Source organism: Theropithecus gelada, chromosome 7a (assembly GCF_003255815.1).
Source record: "Theropithecus gelada isolate Dixy chromosome 7a, Tgel_1.0, whole genome shotgun sequence".
NCBI lineage: Eukaryota > Metazoa > Chordata > Mammalia > Primates > Cercopithecidae > Theropithecus > Theropithecus gelada.
The window spans coordinates 54719576-54734560 of NC_037674.1; the positions used below are offsets into that span (position 1 = coordinate 54719576).

At 49.4% G+C, this 14985-nt stretch overlaps 1 protein-coding gene across 1 annotated transcript; it reads left to right on the forward strand.

Annotated features, from left to right (window-relative positions):
* The first annotated feature begins 1445 nt into the window (after positions 1-1445).
* Positions 1446-13075, forward strand: LOC112627519 (golgin subfamily A member 6C-like). The gene is made up of 18 exons (XM_025389826.1): positions 1446-1529; positions 3210-3329; positions 5273-5353; positions 6213-6251; positions 6516-6566; positions 6667-6748; positions 6845-6951; positions 7981-8067; positions 8175-8282; positions 8475-8562; positions 8948-9435; positions 9712-9777; positions 11101-11176; positions 11608-11699; positions 12261-12363; positions 12447-12547; positions 12639-12792; positions 12879-13075. The coding sequence occupies exons 1-18, from the start codon at positions 1446-1448 to the stop codon at positions 13073-13075; spliced, it is 2124 nt and encodes a 707-aa protein (XP_025245611.1).
* Positions 13076-14985: the final 1910 nt, after the last annotated feature.

Here is a 14985-nt window from a genome sequence, read left to right on the forward strand (position 1 = left end):
CAGCACAGATTGCTGAGCCCTACTCCAGAGTTTCTGATTCACCAGGTCCAGGGTGGGGCCTGAGAATTTGCACTTATAAAAAGTTCTCAGGTTCTGCTGGTGCTGATAGTCCAGAGACTACATTTTTGAGAACCACTCTTGTCTACTAACTGTAAATTGTAGAACTCTAGAAAAAAGCTTAGTTTGGTGTGGGAAAAGAAGCTCACAGGTTATGGAGCAAATCGTGAAAGATTCAACCCTTGATCTCAGCCTAGTGTGGAATTCAGGTAACAAACAATACACAGTGACATAACACAGTTCTTGGTTTTCATGATTGCAAGTCACAGCCAAGTATCAAGTGAGAAATTCAGTTTCATTTGCAAAGCGGAGGTCAGGTGATTCTAGAAAAATAGGCCTTTTATATACTTTAAACCAGTAAAGAGCTTTGAGTGCTTATCAAATTGATAGCTTTGTGTTTTTATTTACTTTTGACTATTCTTTTTTTTTTTTTTTTTTTGAGATGGAGTCTCATTGTGTCACCCAGGCTGGAGTGCAGTTGTGTGACCTTGGCTCACTGCAACTTCCGCCTACCGGGTTCAAGTGATTCTCCTGCCTCAGCCTCCCGAGTAACTGGGATTACAGGTACCCACCACCACATCTGGCTAGCTTTTGTGTTTTTAGTAGAGATGGGGTTTCACCATATTGGCCAGGCTGGTCTTGAACTCCTGACCTAAGGTGATCCACCCGCCTAGGCCTCCCAAAGTCCTGGGATTACAGGTGTGAGCCACCGCACCCAGCCCAAAAGCTTTGTGTTTTTAAAGATATTAGACATGTTTCTTTTTTTAAAAAAAATCTTAATAATGTAGGAGAATAAAAGAAATGTTTTTCCAAAAAAGAGAAATCATTGTGTTTACCTTATTGGAATGTTGGATAATATAGTCCATTAATCATCAAACATGCTATAGATTTTCCATTTTTATAGGATTTGTGTCTCAATTGAGGTAATACTGGTAATTCTTGTATTCCATCTGAAGATGAAAAATGTAGGCCAAAATCATAGACCATGCATAGAAGCTGGATAATGAAGACAGCTCTGGAGGAACATGTAGACACACACACACTGACACACATATATTTAAATTATAAACACATATATTTTTTAAAGTTTATTTTTAACGTTTTAAAGCAAAAGCCAGTCCCTCCCCTCTCCCGGAGTAGGCAGGCCCCGCCCCCTCCCCAAGTGGGCGGGGACAGCAGTTGCGTGGGCAGCTTTCCTTGTGATGCCACAGGTTCCTCTGGACACACTGCTCCCTGGCCACGCCTCCTTTCCCTTTCGTCTTTCTCATTGACCAATGGGCTTGGAGCATTAAGGCCACGCCCCCATTCTGCATTCTAGTGGGGCCCTGGTTACGCCTCCTCTGGCTCAGTCACACAGCCACCTGGTAGGTGACTGGAGGTGTTCGCTGATGTGGCCCCAACCCTGCCTCCCTCCCCACCCCATGATGTTAGAAGCAACGCGACAGAGCCAATTGGCAGCAGCCAAGGAAAAGGTAAGACACACCAGGTCACAGCCCCCCAACCTAGCCAGAGATCCCCTCCAATGACAAGACCACTGCCAGAGTACATACCACTCCTGAGGCACACTAGGCTTGGCCCCCTAACCCTGACACCTCTGGGGTCCCCCCACCAAAGTCTTGTCAGTCAGCCACGCCCCCCTCAGCAAGCAGCCCAGCCTCTGCCCTCGCCAGTCACCCCGTGGTGACTTTTGGTGGATGACTCTTGGGGCTCCCTGCTCCATACTCGGCCATCACGTCCTGCTGCCCCAAGCCCAACCTCCCTGGGTTCTTTGGGCTCACCTGTCTGAAGACCTGGGTACCCCAGCCCCAGCCTGCCACCATCACCAGTCATCCCTGGGTGACTTTGGGCTGGTGACTCCTGGGGCTCCCTGCTGCAGACTCTACTTTCCCCTCCTACTCACCCAAGCCTGAATCCCTGGGCTCTTTTGACTGGCATCTCCAAAGACCTGGGTCCCAGCCCTACATCCCCTCCCCCATCATGGATCAACAACTCAGTCATTGCACTGATATGGTTCCCCCCACCCCCAGGATGAGTAGAATGAAGTGATGTCACAGTCCCCCTAGGGACTGTCATTACTGCTGCAAGACTGGACTTTCATCTTACAACCCAGTCCCCTAAGCATTCTTACCCTATTTCTGGTTCCTCTGGCCACAGCACAAATTTCCACCTGGAAGGGGAATGGGGACTATGGGACTTAGGAGCAACAGGTTTCAGGCTGCCTTACTCCCTTTGCATAGACATTGACTTTGTGAAAAGCCTACACTTCCCCTGTGAGATCAAACGTTGACAGTATCTCTGGGTGGCAATGGGAGAATGGGTTTGCTTTCATTTTTTCCTAGGCTTCTACTCTCCAGAGAGACTTTAACATGTTTTTCTGAGTTCTCCACCTCATATTCTAATTCTCCACAGTTCTGGGACCAGACTGCCCTTCAGTCAGTGGTCTCTGAAGTGAGATTTGCTCATCTTCTGTGGAATAGATCTTGGGAAACTGAACTTGACAACTTGAATCTTCCTCATATCATCTCAACTTGGGGTACTTTGAGTGCCACAGGATAAATGTGGGAGATCTTTCTGAAGCATCAGTTTCCCTTGATTCTCCTGAGAGAGAAAAAACGTTAATGTACTTAGGGATGACAGTCACATACGTTTCTAAGAGTATACCAGACTTCTCTCTGAAACGAGACTTGGGTTGTCCTCTTTCTGATCAATTCCCAGATTTAACAAAAAAGCTGCCTTCTGCCATGAGGACACATGCATATAAAAGTTTGAAGGGTTCTGGTGCACTTCTTCACACTAACAGACATGTGAGGATGTATGACTCCAAACCACACAGTATGCAGTTCCTGCCTACTTAATGTTTAGTTTTCTACCTTTGCCTCTGATTTTGGTCTCTGCCAGCTGCTGATTCATGGGAAAACCCCAGAGCTTGGAGTCAGAAGACTGAGTTTAAGTCCCATTATTGCCCACCCTCCCTTTTTTTAAGCCATAATATCCATCCCTCTCAATCAGTAAGTGATTGTGAAAACACCTTGTACAGTTGTTGGTGGCATTAAATCAGATGGTGTATAAGAGTATTTTGAAAAACTGTAAAGGGTATTGTGGCTGTAGGGGCTGGTAGTTCTCATGAGTATTACTGCTCTTCTTTCCCACAGCTAAAAGAATATCAGCAGAGGAACAGCCCTGCTGTTCCGGCAGGAGCGAAGACAAAAAAGAAAAAAACTGGCAGTAACCCTGAGACAACCACTTCTGGTGGTTGCCACTCACCTGGGGATGTGAGTCTTGGCTGACCAGGCTCCTGGGGACAGGGGGCCCAAGGGGGCAGTAGAGGGTAATTGTTAAGATTGCTGGGTACTGGTTAAGAATTCTGGGTTTGAATCCTGCCTCTCCATTGGCTAGGGATCTGATTTATGGCAAGTTGCTAGAGTTCTTTGGGCCTCTCTTTTCACATCTGTAAAATAGGGGTAGTGGTGTTTGATTTTCATTTCTGAAGTTTAAATGAGATTCCATATTGTAGTTGTTTTTATGTTAATCCCTGGTATATGTCCTGCTGTGAACACCCAGGATACCCAGGAAATGGTCATTGCTCTTTGATTTTCCTGATCCCTAGTCTCAAGGGGAAGCTGGGCCAATGAGTACAGCCACTTGCCATCAAGCTGTCCCTTTAGGAGTCACAGAAGGGGGCTCAGGGTGTGATAAGGAGAGCCCCAGGCACTAGGAGTAAGAGAAGATCTAACTTGCCACCAGCTTGCTGAGTGACCACAGAAAAATCACTTCTTCCCCAGGGCCTCAGTTTCCTCCTCTGTAAGATGATACTGGATAAGATCAGTGCCTTTCAAACTTGTTTTTTAGCTGGAGCCCCCTTAGTTCAAATGAACCCTTACTCAGGAGTCTGGTGTTTTTAATGGAGGTGGAGGTCTGGAGCTCTACCAGATTCATCGTCCACATCCTGGGCCTGAGGAGAGGGGTCCAGTGAGCGTATTAAGGGCTGCATTGGTCAGATTTCTCCACTCTGTGACTGCATCACTCAGGGAACTTTTCCATCTATTTGTTCCTGTCCCTGGCAAGGCAGCAGGTGGCCATTTGGAAGAATGGCACAGGCCATGGTTTCAATCTCCTCTGCTCTTCCTCAGCGTTTCATTTTCCTGAACCCACATCTTCCTTCTACACTGACTTTATTGCTTCTCTCTAAGCCACTTCTGTCTTTCTCCCCCTGCCTGTGTTTTTCCTTTGTCACCTCCTGTAGATTCAGGACATTCTGAAGGAGCTGGTGTCCAACCTTAACCATTCCAGTGGGTAGCGCTCCCCTATTGCACAAGTGGAAGGTGAGATGGGGCTGAGACCCCTCTCTGGCTTGCTCTCTCCAGCTGTGCATGTCCCTCATGCCCCTGAAGCTTCTCTGGTTTGGGGGATACTTGGCCTCTGCCTTGTTTTATGTTGCTACCATTAACCTTCATCCTGTTTATGTCTGCTTCTTCACCTGCTTGATTGATTGGGTTTTTTCCTTCCCCACATCTTTATCATCTTAGAAATGGTGAGATCTTAAAGTTTAAAAGTAACTTGGGAATAACATACACAACAGGCATGTGGGATTTGGGGCCTTTTTGTTTGTTTGTTTGTTTTTTTGTTTTTTTTTGAGACAGAGTCTCACTCTCTCACCCAGACTGGAGTGCAGTGGTGCGATCTCAGCTCACTACAACCTCTGCCTCCCAGGTTCAAGTGATTCTCTTACCTTAGCCTTCTTAGTAGCTGGGATTACAGGCACCTGCTACCACGCCCAGATAATCTTTGTATTTTTAGTAGAGATGGGGTTTCACCATGTCGGCCATGCTGGTCTTGAACTCCTGATCTCAAGTGATCCACCCACCTCAGCCTCCCAAAGTGCTGGGACTACATGCATGAGCCACTGTGCTCGCCCCCTTTGCTGTTTTTATACTTTCTCTATATCCACAACTGCTTCCCATGTAAGTTATTTTTTAAAAAATATCTCATTTTTATTACTCCTGTATCATCTGTTACTCTGAAGGATCTGGAAGTAAGAGGCCCTGGGCCAAGGTGCAGTGACCCTGCAGGCCAGCCCCCCAACCTCCTCTCACGGTGGGGGCTGGGTGCCCCTCTGCCAGCTGAGACAACCCACACATAGCCCAGCCCTAATGATTGTTCTCTCTACCTCTTCCCACAATCCTCCTCCAACTCCTGCTCTCTGCATGTGCCTCAGAGCCAGAACCAAGAACAAGCAGTAGCCCTGGACTCAAGCTCTGCAACTATCAATCAACTCTGTGAAAACATAGAATCATTGGTAAGAGTTCAGTGGGGTCATGTGATTCCACGCTGCCAATCCTGGGCTTTACTTTCCCCTTGGGGCTCCGAAGAAAGGGGCTGGGGGCCCCTGGTGCCAATGGCAAATGGGGAGCTGGAGCACCCAGGCCTCACCTGGAGGGACCCCAGAGCAAGGAGCATGCAGCATGGCTCTTCTGTCACTGGCCCGTTTGTCGACTCTCTCTTCTCCAGACACCCCTGCTCCAGTCTTTGCCACACACGTCCTGGGGTTGTCACCTCTCAGGGAAGCGCTAACCTGATGGTTTGTCAGGGGTCCCATATTTCTGCCATGACTCAGTTCCTAATTTGCTCTTTGAGTCTGGACAAGCCACCTCTCCTCTTTGGGCTAGTGTTTCCGAAGGAGGTAGAGCAGTGAAGGTCTCGGTTAGCTCTGAGAGTCTGAGATTTAAAGGCTCCTAGAATGTAAACCTGAGGGCCAAGGACTCCTGTCTGTCCTTTTCCATTTTATATCTGCTGTGAAGAACTGTACCTGGCTCGTATGTGCTCAGTAAATGTTTGTTGAATGAATGCACCTTTCTCAATCACAAGCTGGCAGAAGGGTGGGCCTTTCTCAGACTCCATCCCTAGAGGTTTATGTTACTGTCCTTTTGAGAGAATCCAGGTTCAGACTTTGAGTTCTGTGGCTGTGGGCAAAAACCAACAAAGACCCAAATCCTCTGTCCTTGCGAGCTTGAGGAGAGTTGACCAGTTCATGTTGCCATTGGGTCTGAGAATTTTGTCTTTAAAATTCGTTCCTGGCCCCTGCTTACCGCTTCCTGATCTGGGGAATAGAGTTGAGGGGGCCACCCTCAGTCACCTGAATTTGACTCTCCCCACAGAAACAACAGAAGAAACAAGTGGAACATCAGCTGGAAGAAGTAACCTGATTTCTTTGTTTGCTCACAACATGACTGCTGGGTTTGGGGGGCACTCAGACGTAGAGGCACCAACTCATCTCGCCCACTCCCAGCCTGGGGAAGAAGGCTCATCCCTCAGATTCCACCGCATCCCCACAGGGTCCCTGATAACCTGGTCCCATGGGTGGGCCTGTGCTGGGGCATTGGTGCCATTCTGGGGGCATGTCTCTTGCTGTGCCATCTCTGCCTCCCCGTGGTAAGAGCTCTGTCTTCCTCTTCCTATAGGAAAAGAAAGCAAACAGTGACATACACAAAGCACAGACGGAGCAGTTAGAGGTGAGTGGAGGGTGGGGAGTTTTCTCCTGTCCTCCGGAGAATGTTTCTTTCCTTCTCTTTCAGCACTTGCTTGGCTTTTCTCCCAAACCTTCCATTTCAGACAATCAACATCCTCACGCTGGAAAAGGCAGACTTGAAGACCACCCTTTACCATACTAAACGTGCCGCCAGACACTTTGAAGGTGGGAATCTGGGCACCCCATCATCCTTCAACCTGGCACTTTGACAGGTCTTTAGGGGGAGTCCTTTGGGCCCCATCTCCACCTCTGTCATTACAGAAGAGTCCAAGGATCTGGCCGGCCGTCTGCAATATTCTTTACAGCGTATTCAAGAATTGGAGCGGGCTCTCTCTGCTTTGTCTACACAGCAGCAGGAAGAGGACAGGGTGAGTCCAACCAACTGCCCCATCCCCTGGCAGCCTGGCTTCCCAGTGGAGGAGAGAGTGTAAAGGTCGCTTCTGGAGGATGCAGTGTTCTGCCCAGAAGGCAGCATGCTCATTTCTAGCTGCTATTGTGTGTGGTTGTTAGAGACAGCCTGGGGCTGAGTCAGCTGCCGTGGGTGAGTTGAGGGGCACTGGGGGGAGTGAGCACTGCACACACAGCTTGAAGGCCAAGTGCCTGCCCTGCCCTTACCTGGCTGTGGCCTTGGCCAAAGCCTAGGTGGTGTATTGGGTACTTGTACTGTGAAGGTACAGAACAGTACCTTTAGTACTTCACAATTTCTGTAGAGAGAGGAAAGGTGTGTGTGTGTGTATGTGTGTGTGCGTGTACTATGATAATATACATAAAACATGTCTGCAAGTGTTCATAAAAAACTCAGGAGAGAGTAACAGGGTGGCTGGAAGACACTTCTCTTCTGTGCCTTCTGAGTTGTGGACTATGCGAATCTGTCATCCTTTCAAAATGGGAACAAAAGAATAATTTCCCCCTTCCTATCTGTGCCCCCACCCCCAGCAAGGAAAATGGGCTTAGAGAATTGGATAGACCTGGGTGTTCAAATCCCAGCTCTGTCTCAGTGATCTTAGACAAGCACTTAACCTCGAAAACTCCATGTTTTTCATCTCCACAATAGAGGTTATCCTAGTAACTATCTCATATGGTGGTTGTGAGGATTACAGGGGATTGCTAGTATGGAACCTGGTGAAGCACTCCATAAAGGTTCAAACAGTGGTATTAATAACAGTAATAACAACAGCAATGTTATCTGATCTCTCTGGGCCTCTGCTAGCCAGCTATAAGTTCGATCTCTTTCCCTGTCCCTTCCAACTTTACTGAGTTCTTTTAAAACCCAGGCCATGGGCTTTGAAATGCCTTGATATTTACTCACAGAGTTGTATATTGAGCCTAACCCTAGCCTTTTTAGGGGGCACTGCCTGGGCTCCCCAGATCGAAACTTCTCACTCTTCACCATCCAGTCCTCGAGCCGCAGTGAAGCAGTCCTCCAGCGGCAGTTACAGCAGACCAGAAAGGAGCGGGCGCTGCTGAACGCACACGTGACACAAGTGAGACTTTGCAGAGGGAGGGATGTGGAGGGAAGATGATCCCAGCTGACCAGGAGCAGGTGAGGACCAGTGACAGCCCTTCCTCACTTCTGTGGCCATTCTTGCAGGTGACAGAGTCACTTAAACAAGTCCAGCTGGAGAGAGAGGAATATGCTCAACATATAAAAGGAGAGAGGGCCCGGTGGCAGGAGAGGATGCGGAAAATGTCGATGGAGGTGAGACCTGACCCTTCAGCCCCATGTTAGATGGGTCACTGGATCTTTCTGGGCATCTGTAAAATGGGACTAGTACAGCCAGAGGTGTTCATGGGTCTGGGCTTTGTGGAGGTGGGGGCAGAGAGGGAGATGGTAGCTTGTCCAGCCACCAGCCCCTCTTTCCAGGGCCCTTTCCCCCTGTGCTTTGGGCAGGCTCACACATTGAAGGAGGAGAAGAAACGTGACATACATCGGATACAGGAGCTGGAGAGGAGCTTGTCCGAACTCAAACACCAGATGGGTAAGATGGGACTAGTGTGACCTGGGAGCAGGACTGGCATCAGAGGGCTGTGGGGTGGCTTAGAATGCCCCAGGGAGGTGGGTGGATGGAAGGGCATTGAGGCAGCGGGAAAGTGGTCTGTGTCAGCAGCCAGCAAGCCTTGTCATCTCCATGAGCCTCAGGGTCCCCGTCAGCCAAGAGAAAGGAGTGCCCATTGTCAGCCACTCACAGTGCTGTCTATCTGACATGGCTTGGAAATTGGCTACCATTGGGTGCGAGGAATCATTAGCAGTGAGGACAAGTTTGGGAAGCCTGAGAGGAGCTGCATCAAAAGGAGGGCTTTTTCTTTGAGGGGGGTTGGTGGGTGGGGAATCCAGAGGCCCTTATTGTCTGCTTCATTTCTCAGCTGAGCCTTCATCCTCAGCACCCCCAGCAGGGACATCTGAGGTGGAACAGCTACAAGATGAGGCCAAACACCTGAGGAAGGAGGTGGAAAGTCTGGAGGGAAAGCTCCAATCCCAGGTGGAAAACAATCAGGCCTTGACTCTCCTGAGCAAGGAGCAAAAGAAGAGAATCCAGGAGCAGGAGGAGAGGCTCCGAGAGCAGCAGGAGAGGAGGCTGCGGGAGGAGGAGAGACTATGTGAGCAAAAGGAGAGGCTTCAGGAGAAGCAGAAGAGGCTGGGGGAGCAGGGTGAGAGGCTGCAAAAGCAGGAGGAGAGGCTGCAAAAGGAGGAGGAGAGGCTACGAAAGCAGGAGGAGAGGCTGTGGGAGAAGGAGGAGAGGCTACGAAAACAGGAGAAGAGGCTGCGAATGCAGGAGGAGAGGCTTGCACTCTCCCAGAACCACAAGTTCAACAAGCAACTGGCCGAGCCACAGTGCAGCTTTGAGGATCTGGTGGGTTGCCCTACCTGGGGAGCCTGCCCTCATCCCTAGCCCTCCGGGCCTTTGTTTCCCCACCTGTAAAATGAGGCAGTGTAGCCCTCACATGACATGGTACTTCTAAAGGCATCTGTGAGCCAGAGCTCATCAGGCCCTGCTCTGATGGCTGTGGGGAAGAGGGGATGATTTTTCTAACCAACTTCCACCCTTTCCGGTGACATGGGAGGCAGACACGAAGTTCTGGGGTCTCCAGCTGCAGTGGCTGGCCACTGATTGCTTCTCTCTGTCCAGAACAATGAGAACAAGAGCGCACTGCAGTTGAAGCAAGTAAAGGAGCTGCAGGAGACACTGAGCGAGGTGAAGGAGATGGTAACCTCTGCCCCATCCAAGAAGGGCTGGGAGGTGGGCAGCAGCCTCTGGGGAGGGGAGGTGCCAGGCCAAAGGCAGCTCTAGCTGGGGGGCAGGTGATGGCAGCACCCTCCAGGGCAGCTTCATGACTGTTTCTTGCTTCCTGTCCTCTGATTTTAGAGGTGGGTAGCCTTGGGCTCCTCCCAGGTCTCGATATCATCATGCCAGCTAAAGGCATGGATTCCCTAACCATAGGGGTGGAGACAGTGGTACAAGAGGCTCCTTACATCAGACACAGTGACTCATGCCTGTAATCCCAGCACTTTGGGAGGCTGAGGCAGGAGAATCACTTGAGGTCAGGAGTTTGAGACCAACCTGGCCAAAATTGTGAAACCTCACCTCTACTAAAATAACAACAACAAATTAGCCCGGCATGGTGGCACATGCTTGTAATCTCAGCTACTCAGGAGGCTGAGGCACAAGAATTGCTTGAGCCTGGGAGGTGGAGGTTACAGTGAGCCGAGATTGCACCACTGCACTCCAGCCTGGGCCACATGGTGACACTCTGTCTCAAAACAAAACAAAAAAGCCTCCTTAGATTCAAACTGGATCCTGGCCTTGGTTCCACTGGTCACCATTCAACTACTTTTCATCTCTAAGTCTCTGTTTCTTTGACTTCAAAAGGAAGTTAACATTTTTCTTATGGTTGCTGGGGATTAAATGAGAGAACACATGGAAAGCATTAGGCATGGAGCACACTTAGCAGATGGTGATTGGCTCCCTCAGCTTTTCCACCAGTCTGTGGCCTACAGTTTAAATGGTGGGAAGAAGGACAGGAGATTTGAGGCTGGGGAAGGAGGCACGAGGTTCTAGACAAAGTGGGAAGTCTCTTAGGCCTGGAACAAGGGGCCAGGGTCCCGGGCAGGTGACAGAGCCCCACCGTGCCCTCACTACCCTATTAATGGGCCCAGAATCTGGAAGCCAACCACCACACGCCCTCATGCCCAGGGTCTTCCTGAAGATACAGCTGAAGAGCCAAGAGTCTCAGAGTCTGCAGCAGCAGCAGTGAGACTAGTACCGGGGTCACCTGCAGCAGTACATGGTCACCTATTAGCAGCTGACCTCTGAGAAGGAGGCGCCGCACAGGCAGTTACTGCTGCAGACCCAGCTCGTGGACCAGCTGCAGCAGCAGGAAGCTCAGGGCAAAGCGGTGGCTGAGATGGCCTGCCAAAAGTTGCAGGAGACCCGGGAGAGGGAGTTGCTGACGACAGGGCCCCAAGGGGATGACCTGGCAACCTCTGTGCCTTCTCACTCTATTTTTCATCCCCTTAGGAGTGCCTAGAAGCTGCCGGCCAGCAGAACCAACAGCTGGAGACCCAGCTGAGTCTCATGGCTCTCCCTGGACAAGGTACAGGAGACCACTCAGAGGAAGAGGAGAGGGCCCCAGGAGGAAGGGGGGACTGTTAGCAGCATAGGATTGAGGGGTTGGAAGAGACCTTTAGAACAGCTGGTTGTTAAGCCAACTGGGTGTCTGCACTAAGTTCGGCATCAATATGATGACCTCCCGGGAGCAGGGGGCCACCAGGTTGCCTAAGGATGAGTGAACTGGCCCAGATCAGAAAGGGAGCAGGTCAGAACTCCCACAATGACAGGTATCAGGACTGTACCTGGGCAATATAGAAGATCTTGGATCTTAATAGGAAAACTAAAGAACAGCAGCTCATTCCCCTCTGGGGAGGGGCTGGCTCAGGGTTACACAGTGAGGGTGGGGACAGAGGTGGGCCCACAGTACTTCCCTTGTTGGGTTTTCTGAGGACCCCTCTGGCCACCTCCCCACAGGAGATGGAGGAGGACATGCAGACAGTGAGGAGGAGGGGGTGCCTCAGCCTATGCCGAGTGTCCCACAGGACCTGGAGAGCCGGGAGGCCACGGTGAGTCTGACTTTCCCTGCCCCCGCTTTGCCACCTTCCTCTGTGGCCCCTCCCAGACCCCCTTACGCTCTTGCTTTCCCCGCCTTCTGATTTCTTTGGACCTTCACTCCTTCCGGGAGCCAGTGGTCAGACACCACTTCACCTGTGACCAACAGGTGCACTCTCTGAGGCCCCAAGGGAAGGGGCTGTGCTCCACCTCCCTGCCCCATTTGTTCTGTGTATGCCCCTACAAGAATACTCACCTCTTGCCTTCAAGTGGCATTTTCAACTCTGCTGGAGCCAGTTTCCAGGAGGAGCAGGCACGGCTATGTGGGCAATGGAAGGTGCAAAGGCTGTGCTGCCTGCACCTAGCTCACCTGGTGGCCTCAGCCTGGAAGGAGCCAGAGGCAGTGGCCCCGGCCCCAGGGACTGGGGGTGAGTTTGTGTGTGGGGAGAGCTACCGGGCCCTGTAGGAGGCCATGGAGAAGGTGAAGGTGAGTGAGTCCTGGCATGGGCCAAGAAAAGTGGGGATGGGGCAGGACAGGTGACTCCCGTGATGTGACCCTATTATTTTGGCTCCAGAGCAGTTTTATGGACCTCCCGAGGGATAAGGTGGACGGGAAGCAGCAGGTGGAGAAACTAGAGCTTGGATTCATCCAGCTCTCTGGAGCGACAGATGGCATGAGTAAGCAGGAGGCCAGGGCACGGGCACGGGGAGCTGCAGGGCCTTCAGAGGGGCCCCAGTGTCTGAGCCGTGTCCTCTCACAGGAGAGTACATCACGGTATATGAGAGCCAGAGGGCAGGGCCAAACATGCGGCACCAGGAGGAGGAAGCCAGCAGGCTGGCCCAGAAGGAGGAGGAGATGAAGGTAGAGGGTGTGCAACATCTCTGCGGGGTTGGGGGTGAGGGTGGGTGCTGGCGCTGGCTCAGGCGTGGCAAATGAGCACCCCTCCCTTCAGGTGAAGCTGCTGGAGCTGCAAGATATGGTGTTGCCGGTTGTGGGCGACCACGAGGGGCATGACAAATTCCTCCCTGCTGCCCAGAACCCTGTTAATGAGTCCGCTCCAGGGGCCCCAGCCCCCCAGGAACTTGGGGCTGTGGAGGAGCAGGGTGGTGAGTAGAGTCCTCAGGCGGGGTGGGCAGGCAGGAGCAGGGGAGGCTCGCAGTGTACTCAGAGCCCCGCCTCCCTCTCTCCAAAGATTTTCACAGCATGAAGCCTGCACCGGGACAGGCCAGGGAGGGTTCTCCCCGTGACAGCCCCACTGCACTGAAGATCCTGCAGCTGCTTCCTGTAACGCAGGACACCCAGGAGCACCCAGGCTTGGCCAGCAAACCCTGCATGCCATTCTTTTACCGGGCAGCCAAGAACAGGGAGATAAACATCATCATCATCTGAGAGCTGGTCAAGAAGTTTAAAAAAAAAAAAAAGAATCCCCTACACAATTCATTTACTTCATTGGAATGTTAGAGCCCCTCATGTTTATTTATGTTTCTAATTTACAGTTTAAATTTGTTTGTAGAAAGTTACCTTTAGCATTTTTGTTTTTAATTTGATAATTGTAGGTCATTAGCTCACATACTGAGTTTGCCCTTACATGGTGGGAGTCCAAACACACAAAGACCCGCTATTTGCACAAAACTATTCTTACTGGTTTGGAATAGGCTGCCATGCTTTTTCAATGTTATTGCAGCATGTATATTCATTACAGAATTCAGATAAAATTGGCTTATGTTCTGCTATTATGTTTGATCGAATCCTAATCACAGTGAGCTCTTCATTAGCTCAATATGTGGTTTGCCCTCAAGTGCGCAGTTTCTTACTTTGTAATATGCCACTGTGAGTACTGACATTTAGAGTTGTTCAAAGGCCAAGAACTGGAAACAGCCTTTCCCCTATTTTCTGTGTATTGGGGATGGGAGTGATAACATTTTGGGGAGCTTTTAAAATCTCACAGAAGAGGAAAGTGGCCTGCTCTGGCAGGTGTGTACAGGATAGAGTGTGTTTCATTTGTTCTGGTGCCAGGAATGAGCGCGGTACTATGGTAGTTCCCTTAGGATTTGTATGTGCTCTGGGCTCATGAAGATATTGCAGCATGAGCTGCAGCAGTTGGACTCTTTCTCAATGACCTAAAAAGGGATTATTTCCTAGGAATGAAAGGCTCCCATCATGGACTGTGGATGTGGAAAACCTTTTCTAGCTTAGAGCATTTATATCTACAATACATTTTAAAGTCAGAGTTCATGTTACCTGTTTTAATCACATGACTACATGTCCCAGCACACAAAAGGGCACTGCTTGGCATTCTTCTTAATGTATTTAGTAAAGATCATAAGAAATCCTTTCAGAGTTTAAATGTCCCTGGAACAGGCATACAGGCTCTAGTCAAGAATGAATTCGAGTGAAGGAAAGCTGTGTGACACCTGGCATTCCTCTATGTTCACGGAGCTTCTTTGAGGCTAGAAGATTGATTTTACCATCTAGACCTCTCTGGCTCATACCTATTCTTCAGCCACATTGGTTAATCTGCCATAGGAATTTACTTCTTTTCCTTGAATGGAAAACACTTTAAAAATAATAACAACCATTTTTATAAACTAATATATGTGACAGTACTTAATTGAAACAAAAAGGAGTTTTAGTAGACAGTATTATACTGCATTTGAAAATCAAGGTGAAGTTTATGAAACTTAAAATGTTTACAAACTGCAATGCAATCTACTGTTGGTGAATGTCACAGTATTTGAGTAAGAGTATCTATACAATCACAGAGTTATATTTCCTCACAAAGTTCTTTACGAAGAGTGAAATATGTTTTTATACCTCTCGGTTTCAGTTAGAGGCATATTTTGTGCCATATTTATGTTAATGTGCCTACACATGATGAATGAATTATTTCAGTCATACATTGTCTAAATCATAACTTCATGATGCTTGGGAAAGAATCAACAGTGAAAACTTCATGAAGTTCTAATGTCTATGTCCCCAAATACGTCACAGTATTAGGATATAGGGGGAGTTGTATGCGCACTTCCTGGGGAATGAAACTCTAGTTATTACTAGACCATCTCCATTTTTAGCATTTGGCATCCTCATGATACTTTTATAAATATGACATTAATAGGAGAGCAATAATATGATTTTACAGATGAAATAACAGATTTGCCTGCATTCACTGAAAGAGTGCAAATATTGGTCCTTCAACTGACTCTTCCAAATTGTATGAATTTATCAGTGTATTGGATAAACCCAGTTTCAGAATGATAAAGAAAAACTGTTAGACCAAATAATGTAGCTAATTAACAGTG

What these genes read in the sequence shown, in the direction of transcription:
- LOC112627519 (XM_025389826.1), top strand. Translation starts at nt 1,446, where the DNA reads ATGTGGCCCCAACCCTGCCTCCCTCCCCACCCCATGATGTTAGAAGCA. An exon ending in AGAAGGAGGAGGAGATGAAG is followed by an intron (nt 12,548 to 12,638) that starts GTAGAGGGTGTG and finishes CCCTCCCTTCAG; the next exon opens with GTGAAGCTGCTGGAGCTGCA. An exon ending in GGCTGTGGAGGAGCAGGGTG is followed by an intron (nt 12,793 to 12,878) that starts GTGAGTAGAGTC and finishes CTCTCTCCAAAG; the next exon opens with ATTTTCACAGCATGAAGCCT.